Source organism: Talpa occidentalis, unplaced genomic scaffold (genome assembly GCF_014898055.3).
Source record: "Talpa occidentalis isolate TD23 unplaced genomic scaffold, MPIMG_talOcc4v2.1 talOcc4.13, whole genome shotgun sequence".
Taxonomy (NCBI): Eukaryota; Metazoa; Chordata; class Mammalia; order Eulipotyphla; family Talpidae; genus Talpa; species Talpa occidentalis.
Genome location: NW_023601322.1, coordinates 29,186,434 through 29,203,954, shown reverse-complemented (window position 1 = coordinate 29,203,954; position 17,521 = coordinate 29,186,434). Strand labels below are relative to the sequence as shown.

The 17,521-nt window shown below is 39.0% G+C and overlaps 1 protein-coding gene across 1 annotated transcript in view; it reads left to right on the top strand.

The window, feature by feature from the left end:
- ELP2 (elongator acetyltransferase complex subunit 2) overlaps nucleotides 1–17,521 on the top strand; it is a 47,794-nt gene that overhangs the window by 26,136 nt on the left and 4,137 nt on the right. The window contains exons 12-19 of the mRNA XM_037508642.1: nucleotides 215–364; nucleotides 1,898–2,086; nucleotides 4,131–4,200; nucleotides 4,764–4,859; nucleotides 5,009–5,066; nucleotides 6,678–6,750; nucleotides 14,839–15,031; nucleotides 16,415–16,536. Of these exons, the coding sequence (XP_037364539.1) occupies nucleotides 215–364; nucleotides 1,898–2,086; nucleotides 4,131–4,200; nucleotides 4,764–4,859; nucleotides 5,009–5,066; nucleotides 6,678–6,750; nucleotides 14,839–15,031; nucleotides 16,415–16,536 (951 nt within the window). The remainder of the gene's footprint in view (nucleotides 1–214; nucleotides 365–1,897; nucleotides 2,087–4,130; nucleotides 4,201–4,763; nucleotides 4,860–5,008; nucleotides 5,067–6,677; nucleotides 6,751–14,838; nucleotides 15,032–16,414; nucleotides 16,537–17,521) is intronic.

The following is a 17,521-nucleotide window of genomic DNA, read 5'->3' as shown; positions in this document are numbered from 1 at the left end:
CTTCCTGGCTAGGGATGGAGCTTAGGCTATAGTGGTGATAAGCGCTGAGACTTAACCCCTAGGCCACCAGGGAGGCCCCCTTGGGCTTTAGTCTTCTGCATTAATAGGTCTTAGTTCTGTGAGGACATTATCAGACTTTATATTAATTGTTTTAATTGGTAGTCCTAATTGGTAGTCTGATTATTTTGATGTGTAATGAGCACTTTCATTGTAGAGAGAGTGGACTCCAGAGATTGTCATTTCAGGACACTTTGATGGTGTCCAAGACCTAATATGGGATCCGGAAGGAGAATTTATCATCACTGTTGGTACTGACCAGACAACTCGACTTTTTGCTCCATGGAAGAGAAAAGGCCAATCACAGGTAAGATGTTTTCCTACTTGACTAATCTACTTCAGAAAACATCCATGAGGACATTGTTAGCTATTAGGGAAATGCAAATTAAAACCAGGAGGAAATACCACTACATACCCTCTAGAATAACTGAGGTAAAAAATAGTGACAATAACAAGGATGCAGAATAAACAAAACTTTCATACATCACAAGTGGGAGTGCAAAATGTTACAACTGCTCCAGAAACAGTTTGGCATTTTCTTGATAACTTAAAGTTGTACTCTTTATAATTCAAGTGTTGTTATCAAAATGTATTTACTTCATTTTACTTAAAAGTTCTGTATTACCAAGTCTGTCGAATAAAAGCTAATTTGTGTGGTCATACAATGTTAGATAATAGTGGTTAAGGTCAGTTCTTGTTCAGGAAACTCTTCAATCTTGGCCCTGAGCTCAAAAAATCACAGCAAAGCTTTGTCACTGGTAAGCCATTGAACTGCTATATGCATTATAATAAGCTTCAATTTCTAATAAAAATTTATGGAACCAACTCTGGGTTAGTTCATGGGAGCTAATGGAGTGTGCTATTAACCTTATTACTTTAGTGGCAGGTGATAAAATCAAATTAATATTGTTGAGGACATTGGGAACACCATCTGTAGTTAGCTAGAAAACAAGGCAGGTGATATGGAGTGGTTTTCTGTAATTTGTAATTATATGGCTGAGTAGTTCTTGACCCATTAGAAAAATTGATAAATTGGAAAATGTGCATTTGCTACTCTTTGAAAGACTGTTAGAAAAATGAAAAGAGATGCCACAAACTGAGAGAATGGTATTTACCAAGCACATATCTGATATAGGACTTGTATCCAGAATATATAAAGAATTTTTCAAAGCTGACTAGTAAGAAAACAAACAATTCTATTTTAAAAAATGGACAAAGGACTTGAATAGATGTGTTTCAAAAAAGATGTATCGATGGAAAATAAGAACAGGAAAAGATTATCCACATCATTAATCATAAATGTTAATGAAAGGTATGATGAGATACCATTGTACACCTATTAGAATGATCAAAGTTAAAAAGACTGACAACCAAGAGTTGGTGAGAATATGGGCATTTGGAACTCTCTCATACACTGCTGATGAGATTGTAAAATGTGCATCCACTTTGGACAGTAGTTCAGCAGTTTCTTAAAAATGTGAGGTTAGATCTGCCAAATCATCCAGCCATTCTACTCATAGGTAGCATTTACTCAAGAAGTAGAAGCAGGTAGCCACACACAGACTTGTACCCAAATACTCATAACTGCTTTTCAAGAAAAGCCAAAAACTGGGAACAACCCAAATGTCTATCAACAGGTGAAATGGATCAGTAGGTTTTGGTATATCTGTACAAGAGAATACAACTCATAAAAAGAATTGACTATTAACAAATACAATATGGATTACTGCCCCATGGTCATATTTTTATGGTATAGAAATTTTGTGTCTAACATTTTGCTTGTTGAAAAGAAATTGGGTTTTGAAATGAGTATTTTAGTTTATCCTATTTTAATACCCAGGTAACTTGGCATGAAATTGCAAGGCCTCAGATTCATGGATATGACCTGAAATGCTTGGCAATGATAAATCGGTTTCAGTTTGTATCTGGAGCAGATGAGAAAGTTCTTCGAGTATTTTCTGCGCCCCGGAATTTTGTGGAAAATTTTTGTGCCATTACGAGCCAGTCACTGAATCATGTACTGTGTAATGTGAGTATTCTTCTATATGTTTTAATTAAAGCTTGTCACTTCATTTTAAATGTCTGTTAAGTCTGTAAATGAAGCATCTGGATAGGAAGTCAAATCATTTATTACTGGTTTGACAAATTTGTATGTGGCATTCAGTAATTTATTTATTTATTTATTTTTAAAATAAATTTTATATTCCCCATACAATTGCAATCCCCGTATTCAGTAATTTAAACATTAAATTCAGAGATTTTGTAGCAAATTAACCCAAACACCTTAAGGCAGAATTGGAATGTTGGGTTAAGGTACAAGTACTATTTATTTTCGCTGTGCTAGGTATTGACAGTAAAACAATATATATAATGTTTATATTTTCAAAGAGATTACCACTTAGGTATAGATTAGGGATAAGGAGTAGTGAATTTATGTATCTGCAGTTGTTAGATGAGTGTGTTCAATTGCTAAGTCTGATGTCAATTTCATAGAGGGAAGAGAATTCCTATACTGCAGTAATGAGAAAATGCTTAATGGGACTTCATGTGCGTTTTGAAAGGGTAGATTTTTATTTATGTCTCTCTCCCTTTCCTACTGAAAAATTTGAGCTACTTTTAAAAATACATAGTTTATAGAAATTATTGAGTAGTTTGAAAGAAGGGCAAGAAGTAGGAATTTAGCTGTGTTAAGCAGAAGTGCACATACTGAGAGTTGGATCATAAATTTGGTTCTGAGCTTGAGAAGGATAAGTACGCTTTTGATTGGCAAAAGGAAGGAGACAAAGAGAGCAGCAGGGTGGCCAGTGGTATTAGAATGAAGCATATATAGAGGGAAATGAGGAGGGGGGGGGATGTCGAATGGTGGAGGACCTTGGGTTGTAGACCCAGTTTAGACTGTGGGGTGCTGTTGGAGGTTCTTAAACAATGAAAGCAATGGGAAGTAAATACTGTGTGGGAGCAGGATACACTTGAGCCTTGAGCCAGAGACTCTCCAAAATAGATTTACTTAAAAAAAAAAAATCACATGCCATAGGTTTAATTATGTGATGATTTAAGATTCTGCTCTGCTTGTTTCTAATCATAATGGATGGTGGGAACAAGATCAAAAGGTATGTCTCAGTTGTGGTTATTACATAGAGCACTGGGGGTGGAGGGACAGTTTCAAGGCCTCTCAGTTCTAGGGATTGCAATGTGGTTTTAGGGTTCCATGAGAAGCTTAGTTCTAGGTACACACTGAATTCTGTATCCTAAGATGAAATCTTGTAAACTGCAGTGTTGTATTCTGCCTTTTGTACCCATACTGAGTTTTGGATAGGAATGTGAGAATGTTTCTTAGTGTTCTTATTCATGCTGTTTTATTTTTCTTGGTTTCTGAGATAAAAGATGTAGTCTCTTATGTTCTGAGTAGCTGTTTTGGTGATGGTTTAAATTTCCATTGCTCCTATTTGTATTGAGTTCAGGCTCTTGTATAAACATGTACATTGTAAGAAACACATTTGGCATATGGACATTTGCCAGTTTTGATAGTGTATAGTTTTGTATGGGACAATTTGACATAAATTGCAGAAGATACACAGTTTTTTTGGTACTTCAAATGGCACTCTGTTACAGAGTTTTAAAGTATAAATTATTTAACCCTGTTTAAGTCTAATACTGTGACTATACCTTTAATAAGAAATAACTACTTGCAGGAGCATCATCAGGGATTTATGCCTTTGAGACACTCTTGGAAGCAGCATTCTGGGTCTTCCATTTACAGCCCACACTTTACTAAGTGCTAACTCAGTGCCTTCCTTTTCAGACCCTGAAACCCATTGAGCTGTTAGGGTTTGTCGAACTCATGGATGACTTGACTTTAAGTATTGGGTAAGATAGGGATTATTTGGAGATTGTCTGCTGAGGAGTAATTGATGAGTATTGCATCTGTTGGTTCAGGAAGTGCAAGTATGGGTAGATATCCACACAGGGTGACCTTAAACTGCTTCTCAGAATTTATGAGCATTTTTTGTATTGTCTGAGGTAATGATAACTTTTAGCATTTAAAGTACATCTATCATACTTTTTTGTTCCAGCAAGATGGTGATCTTCCAGAAGGAGCTACTGTCCCTGCTTTGGGATTATCAAATAAAGCTGTCTTTCAGGGTAAGGCTTTAGCCTCCAAAATAGTTGTACCTGTAGTGGTACACAAAATCTAGTTACACATTTGTATAATGTATACCTAACCACCGCTCTTTTTTTTTTTTTTTTTTTTTAAAGATTCCATTGTATATCTTTGTTTTCTTCATCACCTATTTCATGATAAGTACTGTATATACACATAGACCCTGATATAGGTGCAGTATTCACAAAATAATCTCTTGGAGCACTACAACTGCAAAAATGAACATGGGTAGCCTGAATAGTCTATTCTATTGTTCTCAAATTTTGGAAAATGTTGGGTCAAAGAAAAAAGGAGTCTGTGTGGAGTTGACTAGTGCTTCAAAAAGTACTAGTGCTTTAAAAAGTTTAGCAGAGTAGTGGAATATGTTTGACTTTGGTATCTACATGGATGTGCTACTTACCCATATGGTGCTAGTTTCCCTGCACTGAGAGTCTACTTTGAAGTGCCAGTACCTTCTAATGGATGGCCTTAATAGTGGGACTTGTATAGCAGACATATAAATAGTGACTGCAATCATAATGTTGGTGTATTTCTTTTAACCTAGGAGATATAGCTTCTCAGCCTTCTGAGGAAGAGCAGCTGTTAACTAACACTGGTTTCGAGTATCACCAGGTGACCTTTCAACCCTCTATACTTACTGGTAAGAAATGACAAAAAGATACTTTAATAGAATCATTAGTACACATAGGATGACATCTGTTACCTCTGACCTAAATAAGTGCTATAGAATTCATTTTTTTCATTTGCATAGAAAAAAATACTAATTGCAGTGCTATAAATTTATTGTAGAACCTCCCACTGAGGATCATCTTCTGCAGAATACTTTGTGGCCTGAAGTTCAAAAACTGTAAGTCAAGTTGTACTTGACTCTTTGGTCTAATTCTGTTTTAATTTATAATCCCCCCCCCCCACACACCCCCAACTTGATTTTCTTTTTGTTTTACCTGGATTTCCTTCCTTATTCTAAAGATATTTTTTTGTGTGTGTAGAAGAACTGGCCAGAGGTGTGGGGAGGGTTGGGGGGACAGTGGTGGGGGACAGAACAGTAGAATTATTGAAATACACTGCTAAGGGGAGCAGCAGGCGAGACAGGAGAGGTCTGCTATGCCATATGTGGGTCACCTCCCTGGCCAGGGATCAGAAACTCAGGCCATAGTGTTGATAGTGCTTAGACTTAACCCCTAGGCCACCAGGGAGACCCTCAAAATCTTGTGACTGTTTATAAGGCGTCAGAATCAGACTTCACGCAGATTTTTATGTTGTATGTATTGTAAGATATTTTTACTGGTCTTTGAAAGTAGAGAGACATAACATATTTCATTTTCTTTTTTTTTTTTTAAATGTATTTATTAATGCATATAAGAACTTGGGCACAGGCCAGATGTGCAGGGGTGAGAGAATTCACCAGAGACAGAGGGGGAACAGAACAGGCAGACTGACAGAAATACACTGCTGAGGGGAGCAGTGGGTAAGAGAGGAGAGGTCTGCTGCGCCATGTGGGTAGCTCCCTGGCCGGCTGGGGATTGAACTCGTGCTGCAGAGCCTGTGGATATCTTCACAGTGCTGTGCTTAACCCCTTGCACCACCAGGGAGGCCCCAACATATTTCATTTTCTTTCTTTTTTTTAAGATTTATTCATTTTTATTTTATTTTATTTTTTTAAGTTTTATTTATTTATACAAGAACCAGGGTACAGGTCACATTTGTGGGAGGGTGAGAGGATTCACCAGAGACAGAGTGGGGAACAGAACAGGCAGACTGACAAAGTACACTGATGAGGGGAACAACGGGCGAGACGAGAGGTCTGCCGCGCCATGTGGGACCCTCGCCTGCCGGCCGGAATCAAATCACCACTGCAGAGGCTGCTGACAGCTTCAGACCACTGTGCTCAACCACCTGCGCCACCAGGGGAGGCCCAGATTGATTTATTTTTATACAAGAGCTGGAGTACAGGCCAGAGGCGAGGGAGGGTGACAGGATTCACCAGAGACAGAGGGGAGCAGAACAGGCAGACGACCGAAATACACTGCTGAGGGGAGCAGCGGATGCTACAGGAGAGGTCTGCCACGCCATGTGGGAATCTCCCTGGCTGGCCGGGAATCAAACCCACACTGCAGAGGTTGCGGACAGCCTCGCAGCGCTGCGCTCAACCCACTGCGCTACTGGGGAGGCCCATATTTCATTTTCTAAATAGACTTAAGATCTGTTATTCTAATGTTTTTTTTTCCTTCAGTTGTTTCCTATCAAAACCTCCCCATGGTTTATTGTTTAGTGTACTAACTGCCTAGGGGTTAAAACTTGTATATTAATCTTTGGATAAATTTATTATTCTAGATAACTGGCATTTTTTTTTATCCAGTGTTCCTTTAAAGAAGATTGATAATAAAATTTAAAATGTAGCACGAGAATGGGTCCATTTACTAATAAAGGAGTCATGCATTTTCTCTTTCAATTTTAGATATGGACATGGTTATGAAATATTTTGTGTTGCCTGTAACAATTCAAAGACTCTGCTTGCCTCAGCTTGTAAGGTAGGAGATTTTACTTTTTTATTTAATTTGGTCACAGGTTATTGATTATCAGGTTCCTTCAAGTTTACAGTGATTGAAGCAGAACACTACCTGAAAGGCCTTAGGTTTCTGCTTTTTCTGAACTGCTTTCTCATTCTCTTCTGTTCCTTCAAAATCTCACAGCTGCATTTTAAATCTATTTCAGGTGCACGTTTTGTTCTTAAATAATTGGTTTGAGCTGATTTGTGCCCTACTAAAAAAAAATCTAGCCAGGTATCTTAAACTAATACCTAAAAATATGCTAAGTAAATTTTAAGTAATTGGGGACCTTTAGACATAGGGGAGTGAGGGTAAAATCCACAGCGCACTCCATCTCACCATTCCTTGAGGATACTTTCGGTATTGACTATATTGACCTAAGTTCCTTGGCCCATGCTAGAGTGAGGCAGGGCAGTAAGCAGCTGAGCTAGCCAGCATAGTGCATGGCACTGCAGAAGAGTGGACTTCAAACATTTGTTGGGTAGAATAATCTTGAACTGGATTCTCAGTATCCATATTCTATGGTGAGAGAGAATATTTATGGAGGACTGTAAGTTCTGAAATTCTCACATTTTTCTGTACTTTCTAAATGTTATCTGCTTGTTTTGCATGATGATGAGCACTGTTCACTTGGATGGCCTCTCTGGGTTGTTTTTTTTTTTTTTTTGTCCCTGCTTTTGCTGTGGTTTCTTGCCATTGGCATGTATTAGAGTCATCTTAAGAACTGTTGATGTGCACTGCCTGCCCTCTTGCTTATTATGTCCTCTATGAACTGATATTGAGAATACTTCTTTCGGTTATAAGTGCTTATGGGAAGGATGGGACCTTAGTAATAGGAATAGAATTATATGAGCATTTAATTTGTTTTTAGCTTAGGGCATGGTCAATTGTATCATTGATTATTTTTTCCTTTCAAGTTGTCTGGCTTGTGGCAAGTATGTACTCCTTTAAACTAACATTTTTAACAAATTTAGTTAGGTATCTTTTTCAGGACATGTGTCCCTTTTATCTGAGTTGTCAGATTTATTGGCAAAAAATCATTCATAATATTCCTATATGATCGTTTTAATAATACCTGAAGAATCTTCTGTGATGTCACCTTTCTAGCAATTACTGCTATTGACAATAGCAGGTCAGGAAATGATTTTCTTTTTCTTTCTTTCTTTTTTTTTTTAAAAGGTTTCTCTACCAAGTTCTTTTTTTTTTTAATTAATTTTTATTTTTTACATCATGGTTCTTTTTTTTTTTTAAAGATTTGTTTTATTTATACAAGAACCAGGGTACAGGCCAGATGTGCGGAAGGATCAGAGGATTCCCCAGAGACAGAGCGGGGAACAGAATAGGCAGACTGACGAAATACACTGCTGAGGGGAGCAGCGGGCGAGACAGGAGAGGTCTGCTTGTCATGTGGGTTGCCCCGAGGCCGGCAGGAATCGAACAGGCCGCTGCGCTCAAACACCTGCGCCACCAGGGAGGCCCCCATTGTTCTTTTTTTTTTTTTTAAAGATTTATTTAATTTAGAACTGGGGTATAGGCCAGAGGTGCGGGAGAGTGAGAGACTTCACCAGAGACAGAGCAGGGAGCAGAACAGGCAGACAGACCAAAGACACTGCTGAGGGAAACAGCGGGAGAGGCAGGAGAGGTCTGCCGTGCCATGTGGGTTCCTCCCTAGCCGGCTGGGAATTGAACCCGCGCTGCAGAGGCTGCGGACAGCTTCACAGGGCGGCGCTCAACCTGCTGCGCCACTGGGGAGGCGCAGAAAATGATTTTCTTAATGATATTTCCAAAGAACTAGCATTTGGTTTTGTTAGCTTTCCTTGGTTGGTTTTGTTTCATTTTTTTTTTTCCTTTTTTTTATTTTCTTCTACTTATTTAAGTTTCAGTTACTCTTCTGTTTCTAATTTATAAAGTTAAAGATCATTGATTTCAAATCTTTTTTTTAAATACAGGTTTTTAGGGCAAAAATTTCCCTAAGAGTTGTTTCTGAGGCATCTCACAAATTTTTTTTTTTTTAAATAATAAATTTTATTTTTATATTCCCCCATACAATTGCAAACCCCCCATTCTGACCCCAATCCCTCCCCTCCCGCCCCCCACCCCCCAAAAAGTGTCTCTGGTTCATAGTTTTTTGTTGATTTTGATTTTCACTTTCTTATAGTTATTCATTTTCCTGGTCCCTTATTTAAGTTTTCTAGATTCCTGCTATGAGTGAGACCATCCGGTATTTTTCTTTTTCTTTTTGGCTTATTTTGCTGAGCATGATCCCTTCCAGCGCCATCCATGTTGCTGCAAATTGCATGTGTTTATCTTTTTTGAATGCTGAGTAATATTCCATGGTATATATGTACCACATCTTCTTGATCCAGTCATCTATTTTTGGGCATTTGGGCTGTTTCCAAAGCTTAGCTATTGTAAATAGTGCTGCTATGAACATAGGGGTGCAGGTGCTCTTTGGAATTGATGTTTCTGTGTCCTTTGGGTAAATACCTAGGAGTGGAATTGCTGGATCATATGGAAGCTCTATGTTTAGTAGGTCCAGAAATCTCCACACAGCTCTCCATAGTGGTTGGACCAGTTTGCACTCCCACCAACAGTGCAGAAGAGTTCCTTTTTCTCCAAACCTCGCCAACACTTGTTGTTGCTAGTTTTTTTAATATGTGCCATTCTCACTGGTGTAAGATGGTATCTCATGGTAGTTTTGATTTGCATTTCCCTGATTACAAGTGATGTTGAACATTTTTTCATATGTCTGTTGGCCATTTGCATTTCCTCTTCAGAGAAGTTTCTTTTTAGCTCTTCTGCCCATTTTTTGACTGGATTATTTTCTTTGTTGTTGCTGAGTCTCATCAGCTCTTTGCAGATTTTTGTGATCAGTCCTTTATCATTAGTGTTGTGTGCAAAAATGTTCTCCCAGTTGGTGGGGTTTCTCTTTGTTTTTGTTATTGTCTCTCTTGCTGTGCAGAAGCTCTTTAATTTGATGTAGTCCCAGCTGTTTATCTTTGCCTTCACTATCACTGCTTTGGGTGATGTGTCTGTAAAGATGTCTTTGATGTGCATATCTTGGAGTGTTTCGCCTATATTTCCTTCTATGTATTTTATGGTTTCAGGTTTTATGTCTAGTTCTTTAATCCATTTTGAGTTGATTTTTGTGTATGGTGTGAGGTAGTGGTCAAGCTTCCTTCTTTTGCATGTAGCAACCCTGTTTTCCCAGCACCATTTATTGAACAAACTTTCTTTGCTCCATTGCATAGTCTTTGCTCCTTTGTCAAAGATTAGTTGACCATAAATCTGTGGGTTTATTTCTGGATTTTCTATTCGATTCCATTGGTCTGTATGTCTGTTCTTGTTCCAATACCATGCAGTTTTGATGATTATGGCTTTGTAGTATAGTTTGAAGTCTGGGCGTGTGATGCCTCCATTTCCTTCTTTTTTTTTTCAGGAGAGCTTTGGCTATTCAGGGTTTTTTGTGATTCCATATGAATTTCATCAATAATTGTTCTATTTCTTTGAAGAATGACATTGAAATTTTGATTGGAATAGCATTGAATCTGTATATTGCTTTTGGTAGGATGGCCATTTTAATAATGTTTATTCTTCCAATCCATGAGCAGGGGATGTCTTTCCATTTCTTTGTGTCTTCTTCTATTTCTTTTAACAGTGTTTTATATTTTTCTTTGTATAGGTCCTTTACCTCTTTTGTTAGATTTATTCCCAAATACTTGATTTTTTTTGTTTCGATACTAAAAGGGATTTTTTTTGATTTCTTCTTCTTCAGATTTATTGTTTGTGTATGGGAAGGCTACTGACTTTCGTGTGTTGATTTTGTATCCTGCCACTTTACTGAATTGATTGATGAGTTGAATTAGTTTTTCTGTGGAGTTTTTAGGGTTCTCTATGTATATTATCATATCATCTGCAAATAGTGATAGTTTGACTTCTTCTTGTCCTATTTGGATTCCTTGTATGTCTTTCTCTTGTCTTATTGCTCTGGCTAGGACTTCCAGTATTATGTTGAAAGCAGTGGTGAGAGTGGACATCCTTGTCTTGTTCCAGATCTTAATGGAATTGCTTTCAGCTTTTCACCATTGAGAATGATACTGGCTGTTGGCTTGTCATAGATGGCCTTTATGATATTGAGGTATGTTCCTTGTATCCCAAGAATTTCAAGGGCTTTTATCATGAATGGGTGTTGCACTTTGTCGAAAGCTTTCTCAGCATCTATTGATATTATCATATGGTTTTTATATTTCTTTTTGTTGATGTGTTGGATAACGTTGATTGATTTTCGGATGTTAAACCATCCTTGTGTCCCTTGAATGAATCCTACTTGGTCGTGGTGAATTATCTTATGGATACATTGTTGGATTCTGTTAGCTAAAATTTTATTGAGGATTTTTGCATCAGTGTTCATTAGGGAGATTGGCCTGTAGTTTTCCTTTTTTGTGTTGTCCTTATTCGGTTTTGGTATTAGTGTAATGTTGGCTTCATAGAACGTGTTTGGTATTGTCCCTTCCTTCTAAATTTTTTAGATGAGTTTGTGAAGGATAGGCACTAATTTGTCTCTGAATCTTTGGTAGAATTCATTTGTAAATCCATCAGGTCCTGGGCTTTTGTTTTTGGGGAGGTTTTTGATTACCATTTCAATTTCGCGAATTGTAATTGGTCTGTTTAGGTGTTCTATTTCTTCTTCTTCTTTTTTTTTAAAAGATTTATTTATACAAGCACTGGGTACAGTCAGAAGCACAGGAGGGTGAGAGAATTCACCAGAGTCTGAGCGGGTAGCAGAACAGGCAGAAGGACCGAAGTACACTGCTGAGGGGAGCAGTGGTGAGGGGAGCAGCGGGCAGCAGGAGAGGTCTGCGCGCCATGTGGGACCCTCCTCCGGTGGCCCGGGAGCAGCCGGGGATCGAACCAGCACTGCAGAGGCTGCGGGCAGCTTCACAACCCAGCACTCAACTGCTGCGCCACGGGGGAGGCCCTCTATTTCTTCTTTATCTAGCTTTGGGTGATTGTAGAGTTGTAGGAATTTGTCCATCTCCTCTAGATTGTTGAACTTGTTTCCATATAACTGTTCATAGTAGTTACTGATTATTCTTTTGATTTCTGCTGTGTCCGTTGTGATTTCTCCTCTTTCATTTGTGATCCTGTTTATTTGTGCTTTCTCCCTTTTTTCCTTTGTGAGCCTGGCTAGGGGTTTGTCTATTTTATTGATTTTTTTCAAAGAACCAGCTCTTGGTTTCATTGATCTTTTGGATTGTTTTTTTAGTTTCAATTTCATTTATTTCTGCTTTGGTTTTTATTATTTCTTTTCTTCTATTGGTTTTGGGGTTTTCTTGTTGTTCTTTTTCTAGATCTCTGAGCTTCGAGATTAGGTTGTTTCTTTGAGTTCTTTCTTGTTTTTTGATGTGAACTTCTATTGCTATATATTTTCCTCTTATTACTGCTTTTGCTGCATCCCATACATGTAGGATATTGTCATTCAATTCAAAGAATTTTTTAATTTCTTCTTTGATCTCGTTAGTCCAGTGGTCTTCCAGTAGTGTGGTTTTTAATCTCCACGAGGTAGGATAGTTCCTTGCCTTCTTTTTATGGTTTATTTCTAGTTTGATGCCTTCATGGTCAGAAAAGATGGTTGGTATGATTTCAATCTTGGTGTATTTGTTGATGTTTGTCTTGTGCCCCAGTATGTGATCGATCCTGGAGAATGATCCATGTGCGCTTGAGAAAAATGTGTACTCTGTTTTTTTTTGGGTTTAGTGTTCTATAGATGTCTGTTAAGCCCAAATGCTCAAGGTCCTTATTTAGTGCTTTAGTTTCTTTACTTACTTGGTTTTCTTTTTGTGGTGTGCTTCTTTCCTGAGGAGTTGTTAGGTTGCGTGTGGTTCTTCTACTCCCTACTGTCTGTTTTCTAATTTGTCGTATGCATTGGGACACTGTGTTGCTCGGACTGGCCGGCATCTTGGGTGAACTTCTCTGCTCCCCTCTGGCTCCTCCAGGAGCCATCTCTGGCTTCTGGGGGAGCTTTCTGCTGGTTTTAGGCAGTCTTTACTGAAGAAATGTCCCTGATCTAAAATGGCGAAGCGGGACGCAGTCCCTGTACATCCGGTCTCAGGCACACTCTTCTGCGCGCCTGGTCTGCCCCGGACGTGGGTACCTTCTCCCTCTGTGGGCTCAGACTGCTGGTTGGAAGGGGCCTGGTGTGGGCTAACTTCCCAGCTGGCCACTGGGTCCTCCAGAAGCCTTCTGCCCTTTTCAAGAAGTCTTTTCTTAAGAAATTTTCCTGTTCTATGGGGTGTTAGTGACTTTTTTTTCTGGTCGCTATGTGGCGCCAGAGATCTCTCCTATTGTCCTTGGGGGGCTACTTTTTGACGCCCCCCCCCTCTGTGGGACATGGAACAGAGCGGGAATGGTAGGGTAAACCTCAACGGCTTTGGGGTGCTGTGTCTGCCTTGTGCCTCACCGTCGTGGAGAACCCACGCCCCGAATTTCATGCCCCGGGTCTCAGTTCCAAAGCCCTCAGGTCCAGGATGCGGGCTGTAGCCCAGTTCATTGGCGCGGGAATGGCGCCTTTTGCACCCCGCTCCCGTGCCTGGGCGCCTGGTTCCTGCTTACTCAGTGGGGGACTTTCACCTCAGTGAGGGCCTCCGCGGGTCTCCCCGCAAGCCTAGGTCGCAGGCGCGGGGACCTGGGCAGCCGCCATCCCGATCCGCGTTTGCTTTTCAAGCGCGCCGCTTTTCCGCGCAAGCTTACGGGCCGGCCCGGGGCTGTGTGCAGGTCTCCTCCAGAGTCTCTTTGTTCTTCTCTAATGGCGCCCGGAGCCTTTTGCTCACCGCCGCGGTGAATCCTGCAGGGTTCTCCGCAGCTCCTGTTCACGGGGTGTGGTGGCTGCAATAGTTCCTTTCCACTCACAGTCCCGCTTGCTGCGTCGTTTGTTCTTGTGGGCCGTTTTGGTTTGTTGTTTTCCTCCTCTCTGCCTGTCGGAGAGTGCCGCCTCTGTGGGCGGGGGAGGAGAGCAGGGTTCTGCGCTTTCCTCCCTTCTAGTCCTCTTTTATGGCAACTTTCTTCTTCGTGTAGTTTGCTGGCGTCACCCATTTATCTTCCCTGTCCCAGTTCTCACCGGAACCTGCCACTTTTCCTCCCTATTAACTTTTTTTAATGGGAGATCTTACTCTCAGCGTCTCCTCGCCGCCATGTTGCCCATCTCACAAATTTTGATGTGCTGTGTTTTCATTTTCATTCAATTAAATTAAAAAAACCTCCTAATTTCCCTTCTGTTTTTAACCTATGGGTTATTTCAAAATCTGTTATTTAGTTTTGACTTTCATTGGCCCAGATGAGAAGTCTGCTGTAATTTTTCTTCTTTCTTCAGTAACTGGTTATTTCCCTCCAGCTGCGACTATCTACCATTGTTTTTAAGCTATTTGACTATTGGGATTCATTTCTTCAAGTGTCTTGTGCTTGTCTTTTTTTTTTTTAAAACTTCTTGCATCTGTAGGTTTATTGTTTTCATTAAATTTGGAGATTTTTCAGCTTCTGTCTTTGAAAATATTCTTTTCTTATCCTTTTGGGGACGTTAATTAAACCTTTATCTAGTGTTTGAAGTCAAAGAATGCAGTGGTTTCTTTAGTTTTTTCTACTCTGTGGTTCATTTTGTCTCAGGGATTAATGTTCTTTGTTGCCAGATAACTACCATTTTGGAGTGTTATTATTTCATGTATTTTGTCTGTCTTTTTAGTGTTTTCAGGCAAGAGAGTAAGTATTGCTCCTGTTATTCCATATTGGCCAGAAGTAAAAGTGTCTAACTTATTAATTACATAATATACAAATGTATTCTTCTTGTAAAATATTGAAACACGATGATTGCAGTGTCAGTTTCTTCTTTCCCACTGATACTTATTTGTAGTCTTTCTCTCCTCAGAGATTGTACCTCTTTGTAGACTTTATCTCCTCAAAATCTTTTTTGTATGCACAAAAATACATAACATATACCTGTAGAAGCAATATATTATTTTGAAAAGATGTTTTGTTTTTAGTTTATTTTTACTTAAATTGCTTCATCTCTGTCTACAGGCAGCAAAGAAAGAGCATGCAGCTATCATTCTTTGGAATACTGCTTCTTGGAAACAGGTGCAGAATTTAGTTTTCCACAGCTTGACTGTGACACAGATGGCCTTCTCTCCTAATGACAAGTTTTTGCTAGCTGTTTCCAGAGATCGAACCTGGTCACTGTGGAAAAGACAGGATACACTCTCTCCCGAGTTAGGTAAAACAGCTCGTTATTGGGAAGATTATTAGTGAAATAGTTAACATCCCTTTAATCCTTGTTGAGCAACTACTGGGTTAATAGAAGTAGAAATGATAACAGAATGAAGGGTAGAGTGTCATGGTTGTGAAGTTTTTTAAAATTCTGTGATAGTGAAGAAGACTCAACCTCTTAAATACAGTTGATCTTTGGGTTGACTTGTTAATTATGTAGTCAGAATGGCATTGTTCATAGGCTTCATTAAGGAAACATAAAGATACAGATGTAGAAATTTTATTTTGTGGATAGTTACAGAATGTCACCATAAACTAAATAGATGGCATATTCTGGACCAGGATTTTCTGGACAGAAATAATGCGTATACAATTGAATTATGAAAACTTAGAGGGACCATTCATTATCTTTTATCTTTTTCCTGCCCTACCCTATAACTTTGATAATTGGGAAGGGTTTTTTGGCATCCATCTCTGAATAACATGACCCCCAAGCAAGCTACTAACCCACCTACCTGCATTCTGCTCTAAGCCTGGCAAAAATTGAAAAGAAAAAAGAACAAAAGGTTTGTGTTGTTGTAGCAGTGACCTAGTCTGATCCCGCCCACCCCCCGCCCCTTTTTTTAACAATTGAGGTACAATCGACATGTAATAGGACTTAGTTTCATAATGTCTCCCACTTTCTTTAGTGGATGTAATCTAGATTACTTAAAGTATGTTTGGATTGTTTAATCCTGTTTTTAGTTTTCCTTCTGATATAACCTACATGCAATTTGATCTGTGGTATTTCTAGTTTCTTGTATTTTAGAGAATACTGAGGACAATGACACATACAGAGCATATGCATTAGAACAGACTGTTTGCTTTTGCATCTCTAGTGATTTCTTAACATGTAACTTTTTAGTTAAAGTGATAATAAGAGGGTATCCATTAATTAGTGGTATCCTTAAGGATTATCTCATAAGGACTACATGTTATGTTAAATCTTACAAGAAAAAAAGGTGTTTTGTTTTTTTAATATTATTTAAGAGTGTTGAAGCCTATTTTCCATAGTTAACTATGGAATTTGGCTACTTACTAAGGTTCAATTGCTTCAGCTTCTTCCATAGTCATAAAGTGAACCTGCAGTTAAGTGCCTGGAAGAAGTTTGTCATCAGTCACTAGAAAGTATTTCGTCTGTATAAAAGTGTTCCATACTAGAAAAATAACTACATGCCCACAGCCTTCTGGTGAGGAATCAAGTGCCTGGCCTTGCTGGGTCTACTATAAACAAAATTCAGCATATGTAAATTGAATACTAAGTCATTTGATATATATGGCATTTAAATAAAGCTTTCTAAGAAGTCATCACCAGCTCTCTCTGTGAGTAGTACATATGTGTTTCTTTCAGACCCAATTTTCAGCCTCTTCGCCTTCACCAACAAAATCACTGCTGTGCACAGTCGAATAATTTGGTCTTGTGATTGGAGTCCTGATAGCAAGTATTTCTTCACAGGGAGTCGGGACAAAAAGGTAATTTTTTTAACTTAATGTTTTTTCAAACATAAAATAATATATTTTTCCAGGTATGTTTCGATAAAAAGCACATAATTATACCTTTCTGATACAATTTTAAAAGTCAATTTACATATTCCCTTTTGTGTTTTTAATATGCTTACACAAAATAGACTTTTCTGATCTGGTTAATTCTATAAATATATTTCTCTGAAATTTCAAATCTGAAAAGAATGTCCATTAGATCATCCCAGAGGAAAAAAGGAGTAAATGAGATGAATCAAGACTAAGGAGGGGGAAAATACGTTCTGCTTTTCTTTTTCATGCTTTTATGAATTTAAACTTTTCTCTATAATGAATAGAGAAGCTATTTCCATTTCTTTGTAGGCGGTCACACCCCCTTGAGCTTCAGTGGTGGGAGCAGGGTGGGTTTTTTCCCCAAACTTTGAGGAAAAAAAACTAGTTAGCAAGTAGTAGGTTCTTAGCCATGACCCTTGGTCTCTAGGACATGTTCTCCTGACCTCTGGTCTTTACTTTGTTTCCATCTTCTTTAAATTGTCCTTTCCTTTTTCTGCAGTCCCTATAGAAAAACAGTGAGGGAGGCAGGTGAATATCTCCTCTCTTGCCCTCTCCAGTTGTAGTCATGTTACAAACCACCAAGGAGAAGGTTGATAAGGGCATATAGTCACTCAATGAAACACCAAAACATCAGCCTCCACAACACACTCAGGTTGTTGCTGTTCGTTTTCCCTCTGGCATATATTTGCTTATGCTCTGCTAGCTGCTGGAAAAGCAGGGCTGTTTCTGCCATTAACTACAGAAGTAGCAATTTGCATGGATACATCAAAACTGAAAAACATCATCTGCTGCCCATTCTTAGAAATGTACTTCTACTTGCTTCCAAGCAAGAGTCTTCTATTTGGAATCTTGCTTTATACCTGCATTTTGTCCTCTTTACTTCCTTCTCCATTTCTTTGTAGGCAGTCACACCCCCTTGAGGCAT